The following is an 18650-nucleotide window of genomic DNA, read 5'->3' as shown; positions in this document are numbered from 1 at the left end:
AGTAGACAGAAAACCCCTGACCCGTGTACTTTAAGTGGGTGAACCGTATGGTGTGTGAGTTATTTGTCCCCAAAGCTGTAAAAAAGAAAAAAGAGAAAGGTGACGAGTTGAGCGCGGGCCCCTCCCCTCTGCAGAAGTCCACTTTGGTAGCGGATCTGGTGCTGGCGTCCCTCCCGACGGAGACCCCGGGGGCCCGCGCTGAAGGTGAGCGCGAGTCAGAGTCAGAAGAGGAGAGCCCGGTGCCGTCCAGGAGCGCGGGGGCTGGGTCGAACGGACGAACCCGCCCCCCTCACACCAGTGTGCTAAGACTTTCCCAGTTCGGGTTTCCCCCTGACTCCTTGTGCCTGAAGAGCAGACTGGTGAGGGGGTATGGTGAGACCACTCAGTTCTCTCCCCCTCCCCATCTGGTGACCAGACACACGGGGCAGGGACGTTCCTGCGACGTCTGCAGGCAGGGCGGCTCCCAGGGGGAGAAGAGAGTTCTAAGTCAGAAGAAAAAGGTGTTTCCAACGTCACTCATCATCAGGGAAGGACAAATCAAAACCACACTGAGATACCACCTCGCACCTGTCAGAACGGCTAACATGAACAACTCAGGCAACGACAGATGTTGGCAAGGATGCGGAGAGAGAGGATCTCTTGCACTGCTGGTGGGAATGCAAGCTGGTGCAGCCGCTCTGGAAAACAGTACGGAGGCTCCTCAAAAAACTAAAAATAGAACTACCCGACGACCCAGCAATTGCCCTACTAGGCATTTATCCAAGGGATACAGGTGTGCCGTTTCGAAGGGACACAGGCACCCCCATGTTTAGAGCAGCACTGTCGACAATAAGCAAAGTCTGGAAAGAGCCCAAATGTCCATCGATGGATGAATGGATAAAGAAGATGTAGTATACATATACAACAGAGTATTACTTGGCAATGAAAAAGGATGAAATCTTGCCATTTGCAACTACGTGCATGGAACTGGAGGGTATTATGCTCAGTGAAATTAGTCAGAGAAAGACAAAAATCATATGACTTCACTCATGAGGACTTTAAGAGACAAAACAGATGAACATAAGGGAAGGGAAGCAAAAATAATCTAAAAACAGGGAGGGGGACAAAACAGAAGAGACTCATAAACATGGAGAACAAACTGAGGGTTACGGGAGGGGTTGGGGGAGGGGGAGGGGCTCAATGTGCGAGGGGCACCGAAGAGGGCACTTGTGGGGATGGGCACTGGGTGTCATACGTAGGGGATGAATCGTTGGGTTCTGCTCCTGAAATCATCGTTGCACTATATGCTAACTGGGATGTAACGTAAAAAGAAATAATAATACTACTAATAAAATTAAATTAAAAAAAAAAGAAGAAGAAAAAGGAGCCTCACCAGGGACTGGCAGAGAAGGGGAAGTAGCCCGAGGTTCCCCGGTGGGCCAGGAGGGCCTCCCCGGGCTGCCACCAGGCCTGCCCACGTCCCCCGAGGCACTGTGCACACAAAATCACCACGCACAGGGAGCAGAGCACGACGGCAGAGGCACCGTCTCGGAGAAGCCGGCTGCCTCTCCCCCCCGCCCGCCAGTGGACTACCCTGGATGCTGGGTACTTGTCTGGGCCTAAAGGGGGACACTCCTCGGGGTTCCGTGCGGTCAGCTGTGGCCCACAGGATGCTGGCAGGTGCAGGCAGAGCTGGGGTCCCCTTCGGAGCCGTGGAGGGCCTGCTGACGAATGTCTTTCAGCCGGTCCTGGAGCTGCTGTGTGTGGGGGGGGGCTCTGCTGGGGTTCGACAGCTGGAGACAAGGCCTTACAACAGCCCTCCGGCCACGTCTGGACTGAGTTGATGGAGGGCTGGGTGGGCGGGGCGAGACAGAACCGTGGGGGGCCGACCCCGGGGCGCTCAGACACCCTGAGGTCAGAGAGGGGCCGGGGCGGGAGACTCCAAGGGGAGGCTGCGGTCACAGGAGTCCCGTTCTGCTGAATGTCCCGTCCTGGGGGAGGTGGGCCCGGGTGCCCGCGGGGGCTTGGGTGGGTGTGAGGCGGGCCACGCAGGGAGGCCCACGGGGACCCCCGGCTCCCCATTCTCAGCGCCTTTCGTGACTCAGCCCCAGGTCTGAGAAGGGCTGCAAACCTACTGGGCTTTCATTCTGAATTAAGGTGTGAACAGATTCAAAACTCCTCCAAATAGGCGTTCTCCGGAAACAGATCTGATCGTGCCATCCCTCTGCGTAAGGCGTCCCCGTCCCGGCAGGGAAACCTTCCCCGCGGAGCCCTGGGATGGCCCCGGGGTGGGGGTGGGGGGGAGGGCTAGTGACCCAGAGTTAGGACAAATCAGGGTCCCTATGATGACTCTTTCACGGCATCTACGCTAAGATTGTCAGGGAAAATGCCCGATTACTGCTATTTCTGGGCGATACGGTTACGGCTGTTTCTCATGCCTCTGTTCACACATCTCACGAAGGTGATCTCCTGGCCGCGCTGCGCGGCCGCAGACGAGACTCTGTTCTTGGCAAAAGCTTGCTCTGACGGATTAATATGGCTTAACTCTGCTGATGATGACAACACAGAAATGAGTCCTTCACGGCAATCCTGTCTCAGAAGGGTTTGCACAAGCGGCAGGGAATGCGTCTTCCACACGGGTCCCGGGGGCTATTCTGCTCCCGTACCAGCGGGGAGGGCGTCGTCGGGGGCTGAGGGCAGGAGGTGAAGGGCAGCCCAGGCCTGGGCTCACGGGGCGTCCCCGCCAGGCTGAGGCTGCTGCCCCGGGGGACCTCGGGAGTCAGCGTCCCCAGGTAGAGGAAGGAACCGATTCTGCCTGGGCTGTGTCCACACCATGGCCGGTGGGGCGGGGGGCCTACCATATTCAGAGGCCCTGCAGAGATGTGGACAGGATGTGTTTGGGGTGTTGACGTCTTCTAAACACCCAGAACAGGGGCGCCAGGGTGGCTCAGTCGGTTTGATTGAGCTCAATCAGTTTGATTGGTTGAGCTCAGTCGGTTTGATTGAGCTGGGATCAGGTCATGATCCCAGGGTCATGGGATAGAGCCCTGCAGTGCTGGGGGCTCTGTGCTGAATACGGAGCCTTCTTAAGATTCCTTCTCTCTTTCTCTGTCTTTCTCTCTCTCTCTCTCTGCACCTCTGCTCCTCTCCCCTGCTTATGCTCTCTCTCTCTCTTTAAAAAAATAATCATCAAACACCAGAAATGCACCTTACACATAGTAGGTACCCGTTTATCTTTGTTGAAAGAATATCCTTGTCAAATAGACACTGTCATTCTTTCTGTGCAGAGAGAACAGAGCTACAGAAGGGCTCGGGCACCCCCAGAGCGCAGTCCCTACCTGCAAAGGACCTACAGTCAGGGCCAGTGGAAGACAGAGGAGCAAGTGTGCCCAGTGGAGGCTTCTCAGTGGAGGGAGTATCCGGGCAGGGTTTTCAAGTGTCAATAGGAGTTTGCTGGACGAAGAAAAGGAAGAAGGCATTCCAGGCTACAGGACGGCGTGGGAAGGGGGGCAGTCCGGAAAGGACGGGATGTGCTCTGCCTCTCCAGCCTGTTCCCCACCAGAGACCGTGCATTGTTCTCTCTCGTCCTCCCCACGAGGCCCAGGCACCGATTTTTATCATCTTGTTTCCTTTTTCAACAGAGGCACCGACTGACAGAGGCACCTGGCCGGAGGCTGCAGCCCTGTGCTGCTCGAACTCCAGACCGCCCCCCACTCCCCCGCTGGGGAAGGCCCGGGTGCGGGTGGCGGTGGTGAGCTCCCCAGGGAGCGAGGAGAGGCAAGTCTGCGGGGCGCCGAGCAGCCCGTCTCTCAGGCCAGGCCCCCGTAGCACAGCATCTGTCCAGCCTCACAGACACGGGCCTGTGTGCTGCCCGCATCTCCCGGTGGCCAAGCGGGACGGCCTCCACTGGTATTCACGGGACGGGCACCCCTGGGATAGCAGGACCGGCCTGGAGCTCACGACATCTGTGCTGTGGCCCCGGCCCACCCCCACCGGGGGTGCGCTCCCCGGTCCTACGTGCCGGCCCGTCTACTCAGCAGGTGTCTGCTCACTTTCCTGAACCTCAGCCATGGCCATGAGAGTGTGCCGGGGCCGGTCCCGGGAGGAGGAGGCCAGATACAGGGAGCAGACCAGCCCTGAAATCAACCAACCCCACATTTGTGACGGGGCCCTGCCAAGGTGCACAGAGCGCGTGGCTGAGCCCAGCCGGGAGCTGAAGAATGCAGGATTGTCACTGGCCGCTTGTTACGCAGCCGTGTGGCGCTAAGTGCTGACTGATGCATCTTCCCTCTCTGACCTCCAGCTAAGCCTCCAGTAAAGCAAGGGGCTCCCCTGGCCCCTCTCTGCGACGCCCAGAGAAGCCCGTGGTTCCCGTCTCTCAGACGGGGCCCTCCCCGGGACGCCCAGGGCCCCTTCAGGGACGACTTGTGCCCACCCCGGGGAGGGTGTGGGACGGGAGAGGGACTCACAGGCTCACAGTTGGTTGGTTTTCCGTTCATGTCCGTGCTGGGTGGCCTCAAGCGGTCCCAGTCGCGGCCCTTGTTGTAGGTTATAAGTGTCACCACCTTCCCATTGGTTTTTTGGTTTGCCAGGAAGACTCCTTTCACCCCTCGGACCTGGGACAGCAAAACAAGGAAAGTCATGAACACCTGCCCGGAGCCCTCTGACAACAGAGCGTCCACCGTGAGCCAGCCTCTCGCCGAGAGCTCTGCCCGCGGGGCCTCACTTCTCACCCAGAGCCGAGGCTGACCGGGCACGCTCCGGAGGTGAGGGGGGCCCAGGGCGTGCGGACCACAGCCCCTTCTCCCGCGCACGGTGCCATCTCTCTGCCTCCCGGAGGCCCAGTGCTGCGTGCAGAGGCCTCCCACAACACCCTGAGGGCAGATCGCACGCGGACCTGGCCAGCGCTGGCTCGCTTCATTCAGGAATCTCTCTGTCCTATCCCGCTGGTCTCCACGAGAATGCCCAGCAGTAAACAGCATGGAAACCTCACGTCCCCGAGATGGCAGATGGCAGGGACGGGCCGGGCCCGCCCCAGGCTGGGTCTGAGCAGACCGGCACCGGCTCCCAAAAACGATGTGTTCACACCTGTGCCCGCTTCCGGGAACGACTCACTCCCGGGGTGGCTGTAAGGACGCACCACAAACAGGGGGGCTTAACCTAGCAGAAATCTGTTCCCCCACTGTCTGGAAGCCGGAAGCCCAAAACCGAGGTGTGGGAGGGGTGCGCTCCCTCCAGAGCCTCCAGGGGAGGACCCTCCCTAGTCCCTTCCAGCTTCTGGTGGCTCCCAGTGCCCCGGGCTTGTGTCCACATCTCTTCAACCTCTCCCCTGTCTTCACGTTGTTGCCTTTCTGGGCCCGTATCTCCTCTTCTGTCCCCAAAGGACATTCGTCACCGGATCTGGGGCCCAGCTGGACAATCCAGTGTGGTCTCATGTCAAGGGCCTTCACTCAATGACAGCCGCAAAGACCCCTTTTCTAGATGGGGTCTCGGTCACACGTTCCGGGGACTGACATGGCCATATAGTTTTGGGGTCCCCATTCAGCCCACTACAATGGCTGCCCCCCCAACTATGGGCAGGGCTCCTCAGGGACAGGGACAAGACTGGGATCCCCTGAACCCCGTTCCTAGCCCAGCACAGAGACACCTTGGGATGGGACAGGCCGTGGAGTGTGCCCCTGTCTGCGGCCCCCTGGCCCTGGTCGCCCTCCCCCTGCCACCGTCACTCGTGCCCTCTCCCCCAGCCGGCTGGGATGTGCAGCAGCTGTGAAGACGCCTTGCAGAACCGGGTCTGGGGGGAGCCCAGCGGCCTCCCTGGAGGCTCTGTGGGGGGTGGGGGGGCTCCTGCAAGTAGCTTCTAGCAAACAGCAGTGGGCCTGGGGTTGTGTTCCTCTGAGTCCTCTAGCGGGGATGGGAACCCTGACGAATGATTACAGTCATTACTTTCTCGGGGAAAATGGTTCCGTGCTGCTTGCTAACAGCTCAGAGGTGAATGCTGAGCCTTGGGTCTCTCTGGGAGGCCGCTTCCCAGGCCGAGAAACCCCACTGCCTGCCCCAGGCTCCCGCTGGCTCGCTGGCTCGCAGCAGGGACGCCCTCAGCCCTGCAGGCCTGGCAGGCCCACCGTCCAGCAGTTATTGTAACTGGGGCACTTTCTCACGGGCGGGGGCTCCCCGAGGGCAAGGAAAGGAGGGAGAGCGAGAAGGTGAAAGACAGAGCAAGGGCGTGCTCGCTAGGAGTTTGGGGCCAAGCGTGGGGTGGACAGGCCCGGGCTGGTTCCGGATTCCTTGCTGATTCCCGGGTCTGTGCGGGCAGGTCGCTGACCTTCTCTGAGCTTTGGGCTCCTGACCTGGAAATGGGCTGAGTGGCCCCCTGCCCAGCTCCGGTGTGGACTAGAGCAGAGGAGGGGACCGGCCGTGAGAGGCCGTCCAGGCCGGGAACAGCATGACTGACGTCTGTGGCATCCAGGCACAGAATGAGATAGTGCAGGGTTGAGGCCCCCCGCGTGGGAGCCAGGAGCCCCCGCTCAGAGCCTCCGATCGGCCTCGGTGTCAGGGGACAGCAAGTGCAGGGGGAGACAGCTGAGGAGAGACCCCAGGGAGTGCACAGGGGGAGAGGCAGGGAGGCAGGGACGCTCGGGGGCTGAGACGGAGCAGGAGTCCCAGGCTCTGTCCCTCGGGCCAAACCCCGCCCTGCATGGACGCACGCGGGGAATGGCTTTACAGATGGCAGCCTGCGATTGCGTCCGTGACGAGAACCGTGAACGCTGTTCCCCAATCAGCAAAATATCCCTCCCCAAAGCATCCTTCTTCTCTGTTAGTAGACCTGTATTACAAAGAAGTCATACCCCATTTTTGGATTTTTAATTTCATCAGAAAGAGTAAGTCTGTCTCCTGCTCTAAAAGCACCTACGTAGCATCTTCCTGGCCTGCGAAGCCTCAAATATCTGGTGCTTTATACTTTGCAGATATATCTGCAGACCTGAGATAGAGCATTAGCGATGGGGTGGGAGTAGGAGGGAAAAAGAGGGGAGGGGAGATGAGGGGAGGGAGGGGAGGGGAGAGGAGAGGGGAAGGGGAGAGGAGGGGGGAGGGGAAAGGGAGAGGAGAGGGGGAGGGGAAGGGGAGAGGAAGAGAGGGGAGGGGAGAGGAGGGGAGATGAGAGGAGGGGAGGGGAGGGGAGAAGAGAGGGGGAGGGGGGCGGAGTGGAGAGGAGGGGAGGGGAGAGGAGAGAAGGGGAGAGGAGGGAAGGGAAGGGGAGGGAAGGGGAGAGAAGTGGAGAGGAGAGGGGGGAGAGAAGGGGAGGGGAGAGGAGGGGAAGGAAGTGGAGAGGAGAGGAGGGAGGGGAGTTGGAGGGGAAGGTAGGAGAGAGGAGGGAAGAAGAGTGGAGGAGACGGGAGGGGAGGGGAGGGGAGGGAAAAGAGGGGAGGGGAGGGGAGGGAAGAGAAGGGGAGGGGAGGGGAGAGGAGGCTAGGCGAGGGGAGGGGAGGGGAGGGGAGGGGAGGGAAGAGGAGGGGAGGGGAGGGGAGAGGAGGGGAGGGGAGGGAAGAGGAGGGGAGAGGAGGCAAGGGGAGGGGAGGGGAGGGGAGGGGAGGGAAGAGGAGGGGAGAGGAGGCGAGGCGAGGCGAGGGGAGGGGAGGCGAGGGGAGGGAGCGAGGACGGGTGACACCTACCACCCGGCCGAGGGCCCCAGGCGCCCCCGGGTCCCGCCCTGGCGCCCACCTCGAGGATGTCGATGAGCACGCTGTCCTCGGCCCGCCGGGAGCTGCGCACGTCCTCCAGGACCAGCGAGTAGTGCACGCCGCGCGTGTCCGACTGGTACAGGTTGTAGGTGTCGGTCTGGTGCCACTCCTGAACCGCCACAAACACCTGGCTCTCGTCCGTGCTGATGATCTGCAGATCCTGGGGACGCGGCGGGGGAGAGCGCAGGTCAGCGGTGCAGAGGGGAGGTGGGTGTGGGGGAGTGAAGCCTCGAGGGACCGGGCAGGCCTGGGGTGCCGGGCATGGCTCTCTGGGAGCCGTGCCAACCTAGGCCTCCAACCTGCCGCTGCCCTCAGCTCTGTGACCTTGGTCAGCCCCCGGGTCTCCGTCTTCCCACCTGCAAAATGGGGGTGACGTTCCAGCCCTCCGGACTGGCTCGTGGGAGGGATGCCCACAGGGGGCTATCTGCCCGTCTCTCCCCGCCATGCACGCCGTGCACCCCCAGACGTCAGGAAGCACCCCGAGGGGTCACCTCTGCGAGGCAGGGGATGGGCCTCCCCTCCCCCAGGCCCATCCCGAGGGTCGGACCAGTCATCCGTTGGTTCCTTCACTCAGCACGTGTTCATAAGCGCCGTTCCTAAGGACCACAAGGTGCTGGTCCAGGCACTCGGGCTCAGCGGGGAGCCACGGGCGGGCTCTGCCCTCGGGAACACTCCCCCCAGCGGTGGGAGGACTGGGTTAAGTCACTCCCCAGTCCTCTCGAGGCTCAGCTCCAGGTTTTACAATTCAGAAGCAAAACAAAACCCACTGAAGTAAAAAAGGAAGAAAAAGGGACCCAGGGCCACCCTTGGCTCCGCTTTTCTTTTCTCTCCCGGCCAGCGCCCAGTCCTGCGTGGCAGCCCCGTGAAAAGGGCCATTTCAAAGCCATAACAAGCTTGTACTCCCCGGCGGGTGCCGTCGCTTCCCTTCTACCACTCTGACTTTCATTACCCTGCTGGCAGTGCGGCTGCCCAGCTCTGCCGACGGGCGGATGAGGCCGGGTGAGGCCAGCCAGCTCCTGCAGAGGCGAGGCCGACCCCTCCGCCCCCGCCCAGTTTGGGGGTACACGTCTCTCTACGCCTTCTCATCTGCTATCAGGGCCGGCATAGACAGAGGAAGCTGGTTTCTCTAAGAACGGACGGAGTCCCTGTTCGTCCACGGGACGTGGCCTCCAGTGAGAGGCAAGATCTGGCCGCCCGGGTCGGACGCAGGGCTGATGGCCCCCTGCCTGCCCTCCCCGCGCAGCCCCCGAGAAGGGGCTTTGCAGAAAGGGGAGGCAGCGCTGTGAAGCATCGGGAGGTCCCCGGCAGCGTGAGCTGGGGCCCTTTGTCTACACCGGAAATCTAACACGCGGAAATGACTGGAACCAAGAAGCTCGTCACCAGGCAGGGAGCGCCCATGACACGGGACAGTAGCGTGGCGGGGCACAGGGACGGACACACGCAGGACCCGGCACTACTAGCACGTGGACCACTGCTCCCGTCTCCTGCCTCCCTTCCCCTATCTGTCGGCTCGCGGCCACAGGCCGAGCTGCACCGTGTCCACGGGGTTTGCAAATCCGCCGCCCCAGTGGGGAAGGTGCTCAGGCGGTGCCGGTGGCGATCACGTGGTAAGTGACCGACATCTGCTGTGGCATTAATCCCAACCTCGTCTCCTCTGCACCTGGGTAAGCGCATTGGGGGAATGCTTACTATGATCAGGGAAACAAAGAAAAACGCAGGAAGTGGCCAGAAGTTGCCAGCGATGCCGTCCCTAGAGAGACCTGATCCCACCATTTAAAAATGTTCACTTTGGGGCGCCTGGGGGGCTCAGTCGGTTGAGCGTCCGACTTCGGCTCGGGTCACGATCTCGCAGTTTGTGAGTTCGAGTCCCGCGTCGGGCTCTGTGCTGACAGCTCGGAGCCCGGGGCCCGCTTCAGATTCTGAGTCTCCCTCTCTCTGCCCCTTCCTGGCTCACACTCCGTCAGTCTCTCTCTCAAAAATAAACATTTACAAAAATTTTTAAACAAAAATAAAAACGTTCACTTTCGGGCCTTTTCCCATGTGTGATTCATATGTTTTTCTTCCCACGTACAGCGTGCAGCTCTCTCTTTCACCTTATACGGGGAGATTTCCCTCCGTCATTCGAATTAAGCACACACACTTTTTGATGACGGCATATTATCATCATTGTGGGCGTGCTTTCACCGAAGCACTTCCCCACTGGCGAGCCATTGGCGTCTCCAACATTACGTGCAGGACAGTCGTGAACATCCCTAGACATAGGTCTCCGCCTCTCGGATCACATCCTGAACATAATTTCTAAGGGGAAATTGTTGCATTGGAGAGTAGGAACGTTTTTAAAGCTCTTACACATGTTCCATGACGGTCTGAGAGTTTATACGAATTCCTTCCCCACCGGCCTGGCTAAAAGGATGCTCATTTCACGCCATGCATGCCGATATTCAGAATGGTCTTTTAAAAAAATCTTTGCTGATTAGAGACTATGACAAAAGACCAGAGAGAAGAGATAAAAAAAAAAAAACATACAGTGTTTCCTCACATCTGGATTTATGTTATTCTATCTCTGAAAAGAAAAGTTAGAAGCCAGAGACATGTGTTGACTCCATTTTCAAAAAAAGGACGCGAAAACCAATCAGATCTATGTACACATGTCTGTAGACGTATTTGTAGATACATGTAGATGTGTCTGTCTCTGTATTTGTACGGCCTGGAGAGAGACGTGGAAGGAAATACCAAAGTCGCCAATATTTGTTACCAGGTAGAATTAGATTTGGTTGCACGTGACAGGAACTACGAAAGAAAAGTTGGTTCAAACAAGCTAGCTCCTTCCTCCCCCATGTAAAAAAGTCTCCAGGTGCACGGTCTGGTATGGAAGTTCTAACATGTCACCAGGGACAGCGACGACTCCTGGGTCATCATCCCGCTGTCCCACGACATGGCCCTCGTCCTCATGGTTCACGATGATGGTCAGAGTTGCGGCCATCATGCTGATGTGCGAGCAGCAGGAAGGAGGAAGGAAAGAGGGAGACAGAGGCTTGCCTTTCGAGGGGGGCTCTGAGAAGTCTCCCACGGCAACCCCACTTCCGTATGTGGCGGCCAGACGTTAGAGACGTGACCACGTGTTCGCTGCAAGGGGAGCTGGGAAATGTGGTCTTGTGCCAGAAAAGTGGGGGGTTGTTAAAGCAGAGGCTCGGGGGAAGAATGGATACTGAGAAGTCTCTACGAGTTATACACCTGTTACCTTGAGGGACAAAGAGGCAAGACTGTCGTGGAAACAGGGAATGGGGAGGCCAGAAGGTAGAAACAGCATATATGTCTGTAGTGTTTCTTTAAACGGCTTCCCTGCCCCCTCTCGGTCCCCTGTCCTTCTGGGACACCACACACATACGTTGGCCACTTGCTGCTGTCCCACTGGTGTGCCTTTCCTCAACCCCTCTTCCTCCCTGTCCCTCAGGCTCCGTAACGTCAACAGTCCTACCTGGGAGTCTTCCTTCTGTCTGTTCAAACCTCCCTCCAAGCCGCCTCGTGAATTTTGCATTCCCAATGTTGTCCCTCCTAGCCACGGAATTTATTTTTGGTTCCTTTTCATGTTTTCTATTTCTTGGTTATTTCTATTTTGCTCATTTTTACATTGTTTCCTTGACCCGCTTCGTGGTTTCCCTCTCTTTGAGCGTCTTTGGGACGATTGTATTAAAGTCTTTGTCTGGTAGGTTTGCCAACTGGTATTCTCAGGGACAGCTTCTGTCTCTCTCCTTTGCTCAGATCGTACGTTTTTTATGCCTTGCAATTTGTTGTTGTTGAAAACTGGACACTGGAAATTAATACTGTGCTAACTCTGGAAACCAGATTCTCTCCCTTCCTTGCGTTTGGTTTTCTGTTTCTGTAGCAGGGATCCATCGGAGCTAAAAAGTTAAGTTCTTCTCACATCTTTTGTGAGGCTGAGCCATTCCCCTGGGGCGTGCCCGGTGACTTTTCTAAACTCCAACAGACGTGTGGTTGCTTGTGAGTGTCGTAGTCCCTAAATCTCTGCTCCCAAAAGGGGACAAGAGGGGACACAGAAGAGGGTGGGGGCTGGAAGCAGGCTCTGGCCCGCTGCTGGCTGCAGTGACGGCTTCCCGCCAGGATGCTGCGGCTCCGTGATGAGAAGCAGCCATCAACTCCTGGCACAGACCCCCAGGATTGGGAGAACGGGGTCCCCATGGCCATCGTGGCTCCCAGTGTCCACGCTGCTCACGCGAGCCCTGTCTCCTGCCACGAGGCTGCGGCGGGCGGGGTGGGGTGGCCGCTATCACGGAAGAGCTAAAATTGCAGAAATGAGCCTGGATTCACTATCCACACGGTCGCCTGGACGCTGCAAGCCTCCGAACAGACCCCAGAGTTCCAACGCAGCTGCACCACGAGACGCCCCAGGAGCCACCGTCGCCCAAGTGAGAAGACACAGGGCTGGTGCTTCCGGCCCCTCCCCCAGCCCCCGTGGCCTTCGTTCTTACGCTTCATGCTTCCATTTTATTTTATAAAGGTTATTACAAATAAAAGGCTATTTTACTTGGAAGTAAATTTGCATTTGCTTTATGCTTATGAAAGCTTGCACGTAACTGATGGTCTTTTGGATTTCTCTCCTCTTGTCTGTTTACAGCCTTTGTCTATTTATTTTTTCTGTTAAGGAAGGTGGTATTTTTTTTTTTTTTTAATCATTACAAGTAAATAATTCAAGCCAAGGGTGCTGGCAAACCTAATCAAGCCTGGTCGTCTTTTGTAGTTTCGCAGGCAGGTGAGAGGAGAGTCGCGAGGGTACCAGTCACGCCCTTTAAAGTACAAGGGATGTGGAAAGAAGGGACACGACACAAAAAATCTGGCCGAGCTCTGTTGAAACCGGTCTATTCTGACTTTGCCGGTGGCAAGGTGGAACCTTTTAGGAAGCAGCCCAGCTGCACAAATATTTAAATCCGTTGTCTAGAAGTTCTTCTTAGACTTGAACTTGAGAAGATAAAGGCACACCCGCAGGCACAATAGGTAAGCATTGCAGCCTTGCTGGAAACGACCAGGGGCCCAACCACAGAAATCTGGCTTAAACGAGGTGCTGTCTCCTCCACGGGCAGCTCTCCAGTCACTGCCAGTGGGTCTCCGGCCCCATCCCGGGAAAATTTTCATGTTATCACGTCGGCTGTACACAGAATGCCTGCTCTGATTCAGCTACGCGAAAGTCACTGGGGCATGTGGCCAAGGACTGTAAGAAGAACCAAACAGGGGCCAGGTGGACAGGATGGGGATGGGGGAAGGGGACAGGATGGGGGACAGGGATGGGGGGCGGGGACGGGGGAAGGGGGACTGGCACAGGGGCCGGGTAACCGGGGGGGGGGGGGGGAGCCTCCTCTCTGCTCTAATTTCTATTGTCTTCCTGATGTTTCTACAGCAATTAAAGGGGGGGAAACGGAGTTGGTTTGAGGGGAGGAAACAGACAGGAGTTACAAATGCATCATGAAACAACACAATCTGATTAGGAAATTCCACTGGCCGGTTCTACAGATTGTTGGTGGGAAACCCTGGGGTCTGGCTGCGCCCCTGAATTTGCTGAAGAGGAAACAGCCTTGCTGTCTGTCTGGGCAAAGTGCTCCAAGATGATACGAGGTCTTGACCCCGCGGGGCGCCAGGGGGGCAGGGAGTGCTCCCTGAGGGCAACCCAGTTCACCCATCATCCTCAACCGCCTGTCACCGGGTCCCGGGCACGGCCCCGAGACAGCGTAGTCAGTGCCCGTGCAAAAGCCACGATGCGAACGGGCGCCTGGTCTCCCCTTGAAACCGATCGCACGGGGGCATGTACGTGTCACATTTCTGCCGCCCACTTGGGATGCGAGGGCCGTGTCTCCCATCACAGCCTCGCGATTCTTTCCGACGGCCCCCTTTTCCCACAGAAATGGGGAAGAAGGAAGCTAGCAGGTAACGTTACCCTTAAGGTCCTGCAGGGGGACACGAGGTTGTGCTTCCTACAAACCCCACCGACGACTTTGAGAAACACGTGCTTCATCACCCCCACCCCCTCCCCGGGCAGGCAAGGACTCCGAGGTCCAGGAGGCGCGGCCAGAGCTCAAGGTCACGGAGGTCATGACTTGTGGCGTAGGCTGAGAACTCCTTCAGACGTGGCCTGGCTGCTGGTCCAGCCACCCCCCACCCCCGGAGAGGGTCAGAAACCGCCCACAGTCCCAGTGTCACAGGGGAGCAGGGAGAGGCCGGGCATCCACCTAACCCCTCCTTGCCTGGTGTCCCCCTCCCCAACTCCAGGGCACAGGGCCAGGACACAAGGGGCTTCTGATGCTGCTGCAATCCCGGGGAAAGGAGGGAGGAAGAGCCTCAGAAGCTGAAAAGGCCCCCTCACTCCCCAGGGACGACACCAACCAACCCATCTGCCCTTAATGAAACCATTAGCTTTTCATTTACGGACTCAGCCAAGCCTGGAGTTAATCTACGCAACTTGCTCCTTTTCGCTCTTTCTTTTCTTTTCCACTTCCCCCTTTTCTTTTATCAAGAAGTTTTAAAAAGTTTTCTTATAGCTTAAAAAAAAAACATATATTTTTCTCATTCACGGCTCAGGAGAGGTGTTCTGGTGCCCAGTGCAGCACAGCACAGGTGCGGAGGACTTTACAGCAATGCACAGCCCCCAGAGCCAAGATCTCGTCTCCTCACCGTCCTCTGCCTTACCGCCAGGCTCCCTCCTGCCCCAGGGCCTTTGCACAAGCCCAGCCCTCCACCTGTGCCGCTTTCCCAAGACCTTTAGACTTCAGAGGAAATGTCCCCTCAGGGAAGTCCCCCCACTTCCTCACCCTCTGTCTCTGCCTCTCCCTCCCTCACAGTGCAGAGCACAGCCTGCAACTATGTTGGACATTTGCCTGTTTCCTCTCTGAAAACCCCACGAGAGCAGGCACTGGGGTATCTGTTCCACAGCTGTAGCATCAGATCCCAGCTTATGCCTGATGCTCAATAAATACGTGTGGGAGAACGGCTGCTGCAGTCTGCGCTTCTAAATTATAAGCACCGAGGATAGAGGTGTGCGAAGCGGGCCATCCGACGTCCTCTGGAGGGAGATGTGGCATGAGGCTGGTCTCAGACTCACAGGGACCTGGGTTGAGACCAGCTTCGGTTTCTTACTAGCTGTGTGACCTCAGACAGGTTACTGAGCCTCTCTGAATGTCAACCAGAGATTTGAAATGGGATGGGAATACCACCAGCGGCGGGGGGGGGGGGGGGGGGGCATGGTGGAGTCTGGCCCTGAGGCAGGGCTGGGGGGGCAGGGTCTAGGCCGCCCCCACCCCACCCCCCCCGCCTGCCCAGCAAAGGGGAAGGAAGTGGCATTAATTGAGCACCCATAGCCATACCAGGCGGCTGGAATGCAGAGGTGAGTAGGACAGAAACCCCAGATGAAAGGAGGAGATGGGTGTGGGGGATCCCCAGCTCCCCGAGGTCGGAAGGAGGCCCTAAGACCGGATGGAGCTGGGCACACGTGAGGCCGGAGCGGACAGCGTGCGGGGAGAGTGGCTGCAGGAGGCACAGCCGCACTGGCAGACGGGGCAGCGCGGGCTGGGACCTGGCCACGGGGCCGGGCGCGGGGGACCCCTCTTACCTGTGGCAGCGCGTACTTCGGAAGCTTCATCAGGACAAACTCGTTGCGACGGTAAGAGACGTAGTATTTGGTCCGGTTCGTTGCGGTGGCCTAACGGGACGGAAGAAGACAAACCCAGGGAGCCGTTGCAGTCAAGCCGGGCCACAAGCGGACGAGTGGGACGCTCTAAATCGCGCGTCGGCTGGCGAGAACGCCCCGTTACTTTGCTCACACCTGCTCTGAGCGAGATGGAAAGACTCGTCCTCATCCTTCAAAGCCCGACACCCAACGTCCACCCTCTGGGACGTCTTCTCCACCTCCGTCTGTGAGAGCCAACCTCTGTCCCCACGCTCTCCCAGCACCCGTTTCCCTATATCCAAGCGACGGAAGGTGGAAGGGGTTCTCTGCCCCAGAACTCCTCTTCGGGAGGGTGCGCGGAGGGCCACCGGGGGGAGGACGAGACTGGCCAAAGGCGAGCTCAAGCCACGAAAGACGACCAGCGAAGCGCGAGGCATGAGCCGCGGAACAGGGGGCAACGCTCGCTGAGGCCGCTCGCACACTGTGCTCGATTCTGTCTCGAAGATGAGAAAACCGAGGCACAGAGATAGTGAGTTGTCTTCCGTGGGAGACGACAGGAGAGCCAGGAAAGGAGAGGCTCTGTAGGGGATGGGGCAAGGAGAAGAGTTGGGGGGTGGGGGGGGAGAGGGGCAGGGGGGCAGCCGCCGGACGAGGGCAGAGGGCGGTGGCCGGGGGGACGATGGGTGACATCTACGTCTCACCGTACGTGCGTGCCTGTGGGTGTGCACCCATGCACGTGTCTGAGTGTGAACGTGTGACCCCCCCGGTGTGTTCACCTGTGCATGCACGTGGGGGAGTGTCTTCTATGCCTGAGTGAGCACGAGTTGTGTGTGTGTGCATGTGTGTGTGTGTGTGTGTGCAGGTGTATGTACGTGGCAATGCGGGTCACTGCTCAGGGGCATCGGCCACTATGCGTCACTGGCCGGGCTCGAATGCCAGCCCCGCCATCTGTAAACCAGGTGGCCTTGGGAGAGTTTTTTTGAGCCTCGGTTTCCCCGCTATAAATGAGGAGGACAGTATCAGAAACTACGCGATGGGGCAGTCATGGGGAACAGGGTCTGGGAAGCATGTGGGGCGGCCCCAAGGCCCCAGGAGGACTCAGAGAGTTACTGGAATTATTATTACTAATCAACAAACTATAACAGGCTCACAATGTGCAAAGCATTATGACTACAAGGATGAAGAGATTTCTCTAGACAATTCTATCCTGAGGGCAAGGGACTGTGCGGTCTGTGGTGGTCTGGCCCTCAGGGCCCCCGGAGCAGGGAGTATTGGGATGGGGGACGCGTGGGGGTCCTGGGAGCTCAGAGAGAGAGTGCCCTGGGGTGGGAGAGGCCAGGCAGACTTCCTGGAGGAGGAGATAGCACTCTGCTTCCTCAGAAAGAAGAGCCAAGCAGCCCAGAGACAGACCTGCTTAGCAGGTGGGGGAGGACTGTGGAGAGAGTGGCTGAGAGAGGTCGGTGCCCCTTCTCAGAGCCCCGTCTGCCAGCCGCTGAGCTCCCCCGATGGAGCAGAAGGCAGGGCCGGGCTTGGCAGCCCTCTTGGCCTCGAGAAGTTCAGGTTCACTGGGGAGCCCTGTGGGCAGATGCTCAGCCAGCCAGGGCGGGCCAGGCCCATTCCCGCCAGGAGCTGGTGGTGAAGACAGCGGGGTCTTCTGGGGCCCCGGTGCAGAAAGAAGGAGGCCTGCAAACATGGTGACCTTCCTCATCCACCGGCCACGGGGGGGAGGGGGCTTGTGGGGCGGGCAGAACCGCCAGTGTCCCTGAGATGTGAATGCGACTTTTAACCCAGGGAACAGAACGCACTAAACACAGCCTCATCCTTCATACAGGAGTCTGCCCCCCGCCCCCCGGGTGCCACAGCGTTTCTTCCCCAAATAGCGGGTCACTGGCCACATCCAGCAGGCCCTCTCCCCACGTGAACGCAGCTGGCATCCGCCCAGGCCTCCAGGCGTCCAGGACCTGCCACGCCCATTTTATGGGTCAGCAAGTAGAGGCTGAGAGGTGGAATGATGGCTCTTCCCAAAGCCAGCCGTGGCACCATTAGGTTCGGACCCCCACCTGTGTGTCCCCTGCAAAGGAACCAGCACCAAGAGCCGCTCAGCACCTCCAGGGGGGACCCGGGAAGCGGACTTTCAGGTTCATCACACACTTTGTTGGTGGTGAGGGCTGGTGGGAGGGGCCACCAGGCATCTGCCGGGTCCTCTGAGGACCAAGAAGGCAGGGAAGAGAGTAGAGCAGGGGAGGCAGGACTAGCTCAAACCCGCCCAAGATCAGTTTGCAGGGGAGCAGCGTCCCCGCAACCTCCAAGTTGGGGGTTAAGACAGCTTTTCTGAGCAGCTTTGGAGAAAGATGGGAACCAGAGCAGGACAGGACAGGACAGGAGGCAGATGGACGTCTGTGGTCCCTGATGGCCTGAGCAGGTGCTGGGGGCCGCCGGTGCTCATGGGGCAGGGCGTGCCCCTGTCCCACATCGACAGTGTCACCGGTCACTGGTCAGACCAGGCCACCATGACCGTGAGGAATGGAGACCAAGCCCCAGCTGCAGTCCCGTCCGAGCTCAGGCAGAGCAAACCCCAGGGATGAGCAGGTGCCCCGACTATGGTGAGCGGGGACTGCTTCTTCTCCCACCTTCCATGTGGCCTGGTTGAGCCCCGCTCCTTACAGATCAGATTTCTCCATACGCTCGTGCGCAGCAAGCCCCTGTGTCCTTGTGTGGACGAGGCAGCTGCGGTGATGAAACGGCCCCGAGACAGGGCAAAGAGGAGGCTGAGTGCGGAGGGAGCCTTGGCATTTATCTCGTGGGGTCCCAGGGGGCAGGACAGGGGCTACCAGATGAGAGTAAAGCCAACGCTTTGTGCCAGAATGAACTTTCTAAAGATCTGAGCTATCCAGGAGGGGGACAGGCTGGTTTTGAAGGAGTGAGCTCCTCATCAGGAGAAGGAATCAAGAAGCAGTATGATCGGTTATTCACTGGAGTTTCTGAATGGTCAGACCACATGGTTCTTAAGGGTGGTCCCAACCGTGACCTGAGAACCCACGTGTAGGGGCAATGACCAGACAGCCCCTATCAGTCCCAAAGTCAGTGAAACCAACGGGAGCAAACTGGGCTTGGGCTCGGGGCCCCTGAGCCATGGGAGGTTGCTGACGGGCAGAGGCGGGGAGGGGCAGGGAGCAGCATCCCTGCCTCAAGGCTGTGGTTTTGTGGGGCCCTGGTGGGGGGTGCCAGCAGCACACGGCGAATGAAGTAGCCTTGGAGGG

General features: G+C 58.6%; 1 protein-coding gene across 2 annotated transcripts in view; it reads right to left on the bottom strand.

Moving 5' to 3' along the window:
• SORCS2 (sortilin related VPS10 domain containing receptor 2) overlaps positions 1-18650 on the bottom strand; it is a 461158-nt gene that overhangs the window by 45561 nt on the left and 396947 nt on the right. For both annotated transcript variants that reach the window (XM_019453778.2, XM_019453779.2), the window contains exons 8-10: positions 15334-15423; positions 7699-7878; positions 4449-4595 (exon numbers count right to left, since the gene is read on the bottom strand). In XM_019453778.2, coding sequence (XP_019309323.2) covers positions 4449-4595; positions 7699-7878; positions 15334-15423 — 417 coding nt within the window. The remainder of the gene's footprint in view (positions 1-4448; positions 4596-7698; positions 7879-15333; positions 15424-18650) is intronic.

Source organism: Panthera pardus, unplaced genomic scaffold (genome assembly GCF_024362965.1).
Source record: "Panthera pardus isolate Hobbes unplaced genomic scaffold, ASM2436296v1 HiC_scaffold_13, whole genome shotgun sequence".
NCBI lineage: Eukaryota > Metazoa > Chordata > Mammalia > Carnivora > Felidae > Panthera > Panthera pardus.
Note: the sequence above shows the minus strand (reverse complement) of the source record. Positions and strands in the feature narration are given on the sequence as shown.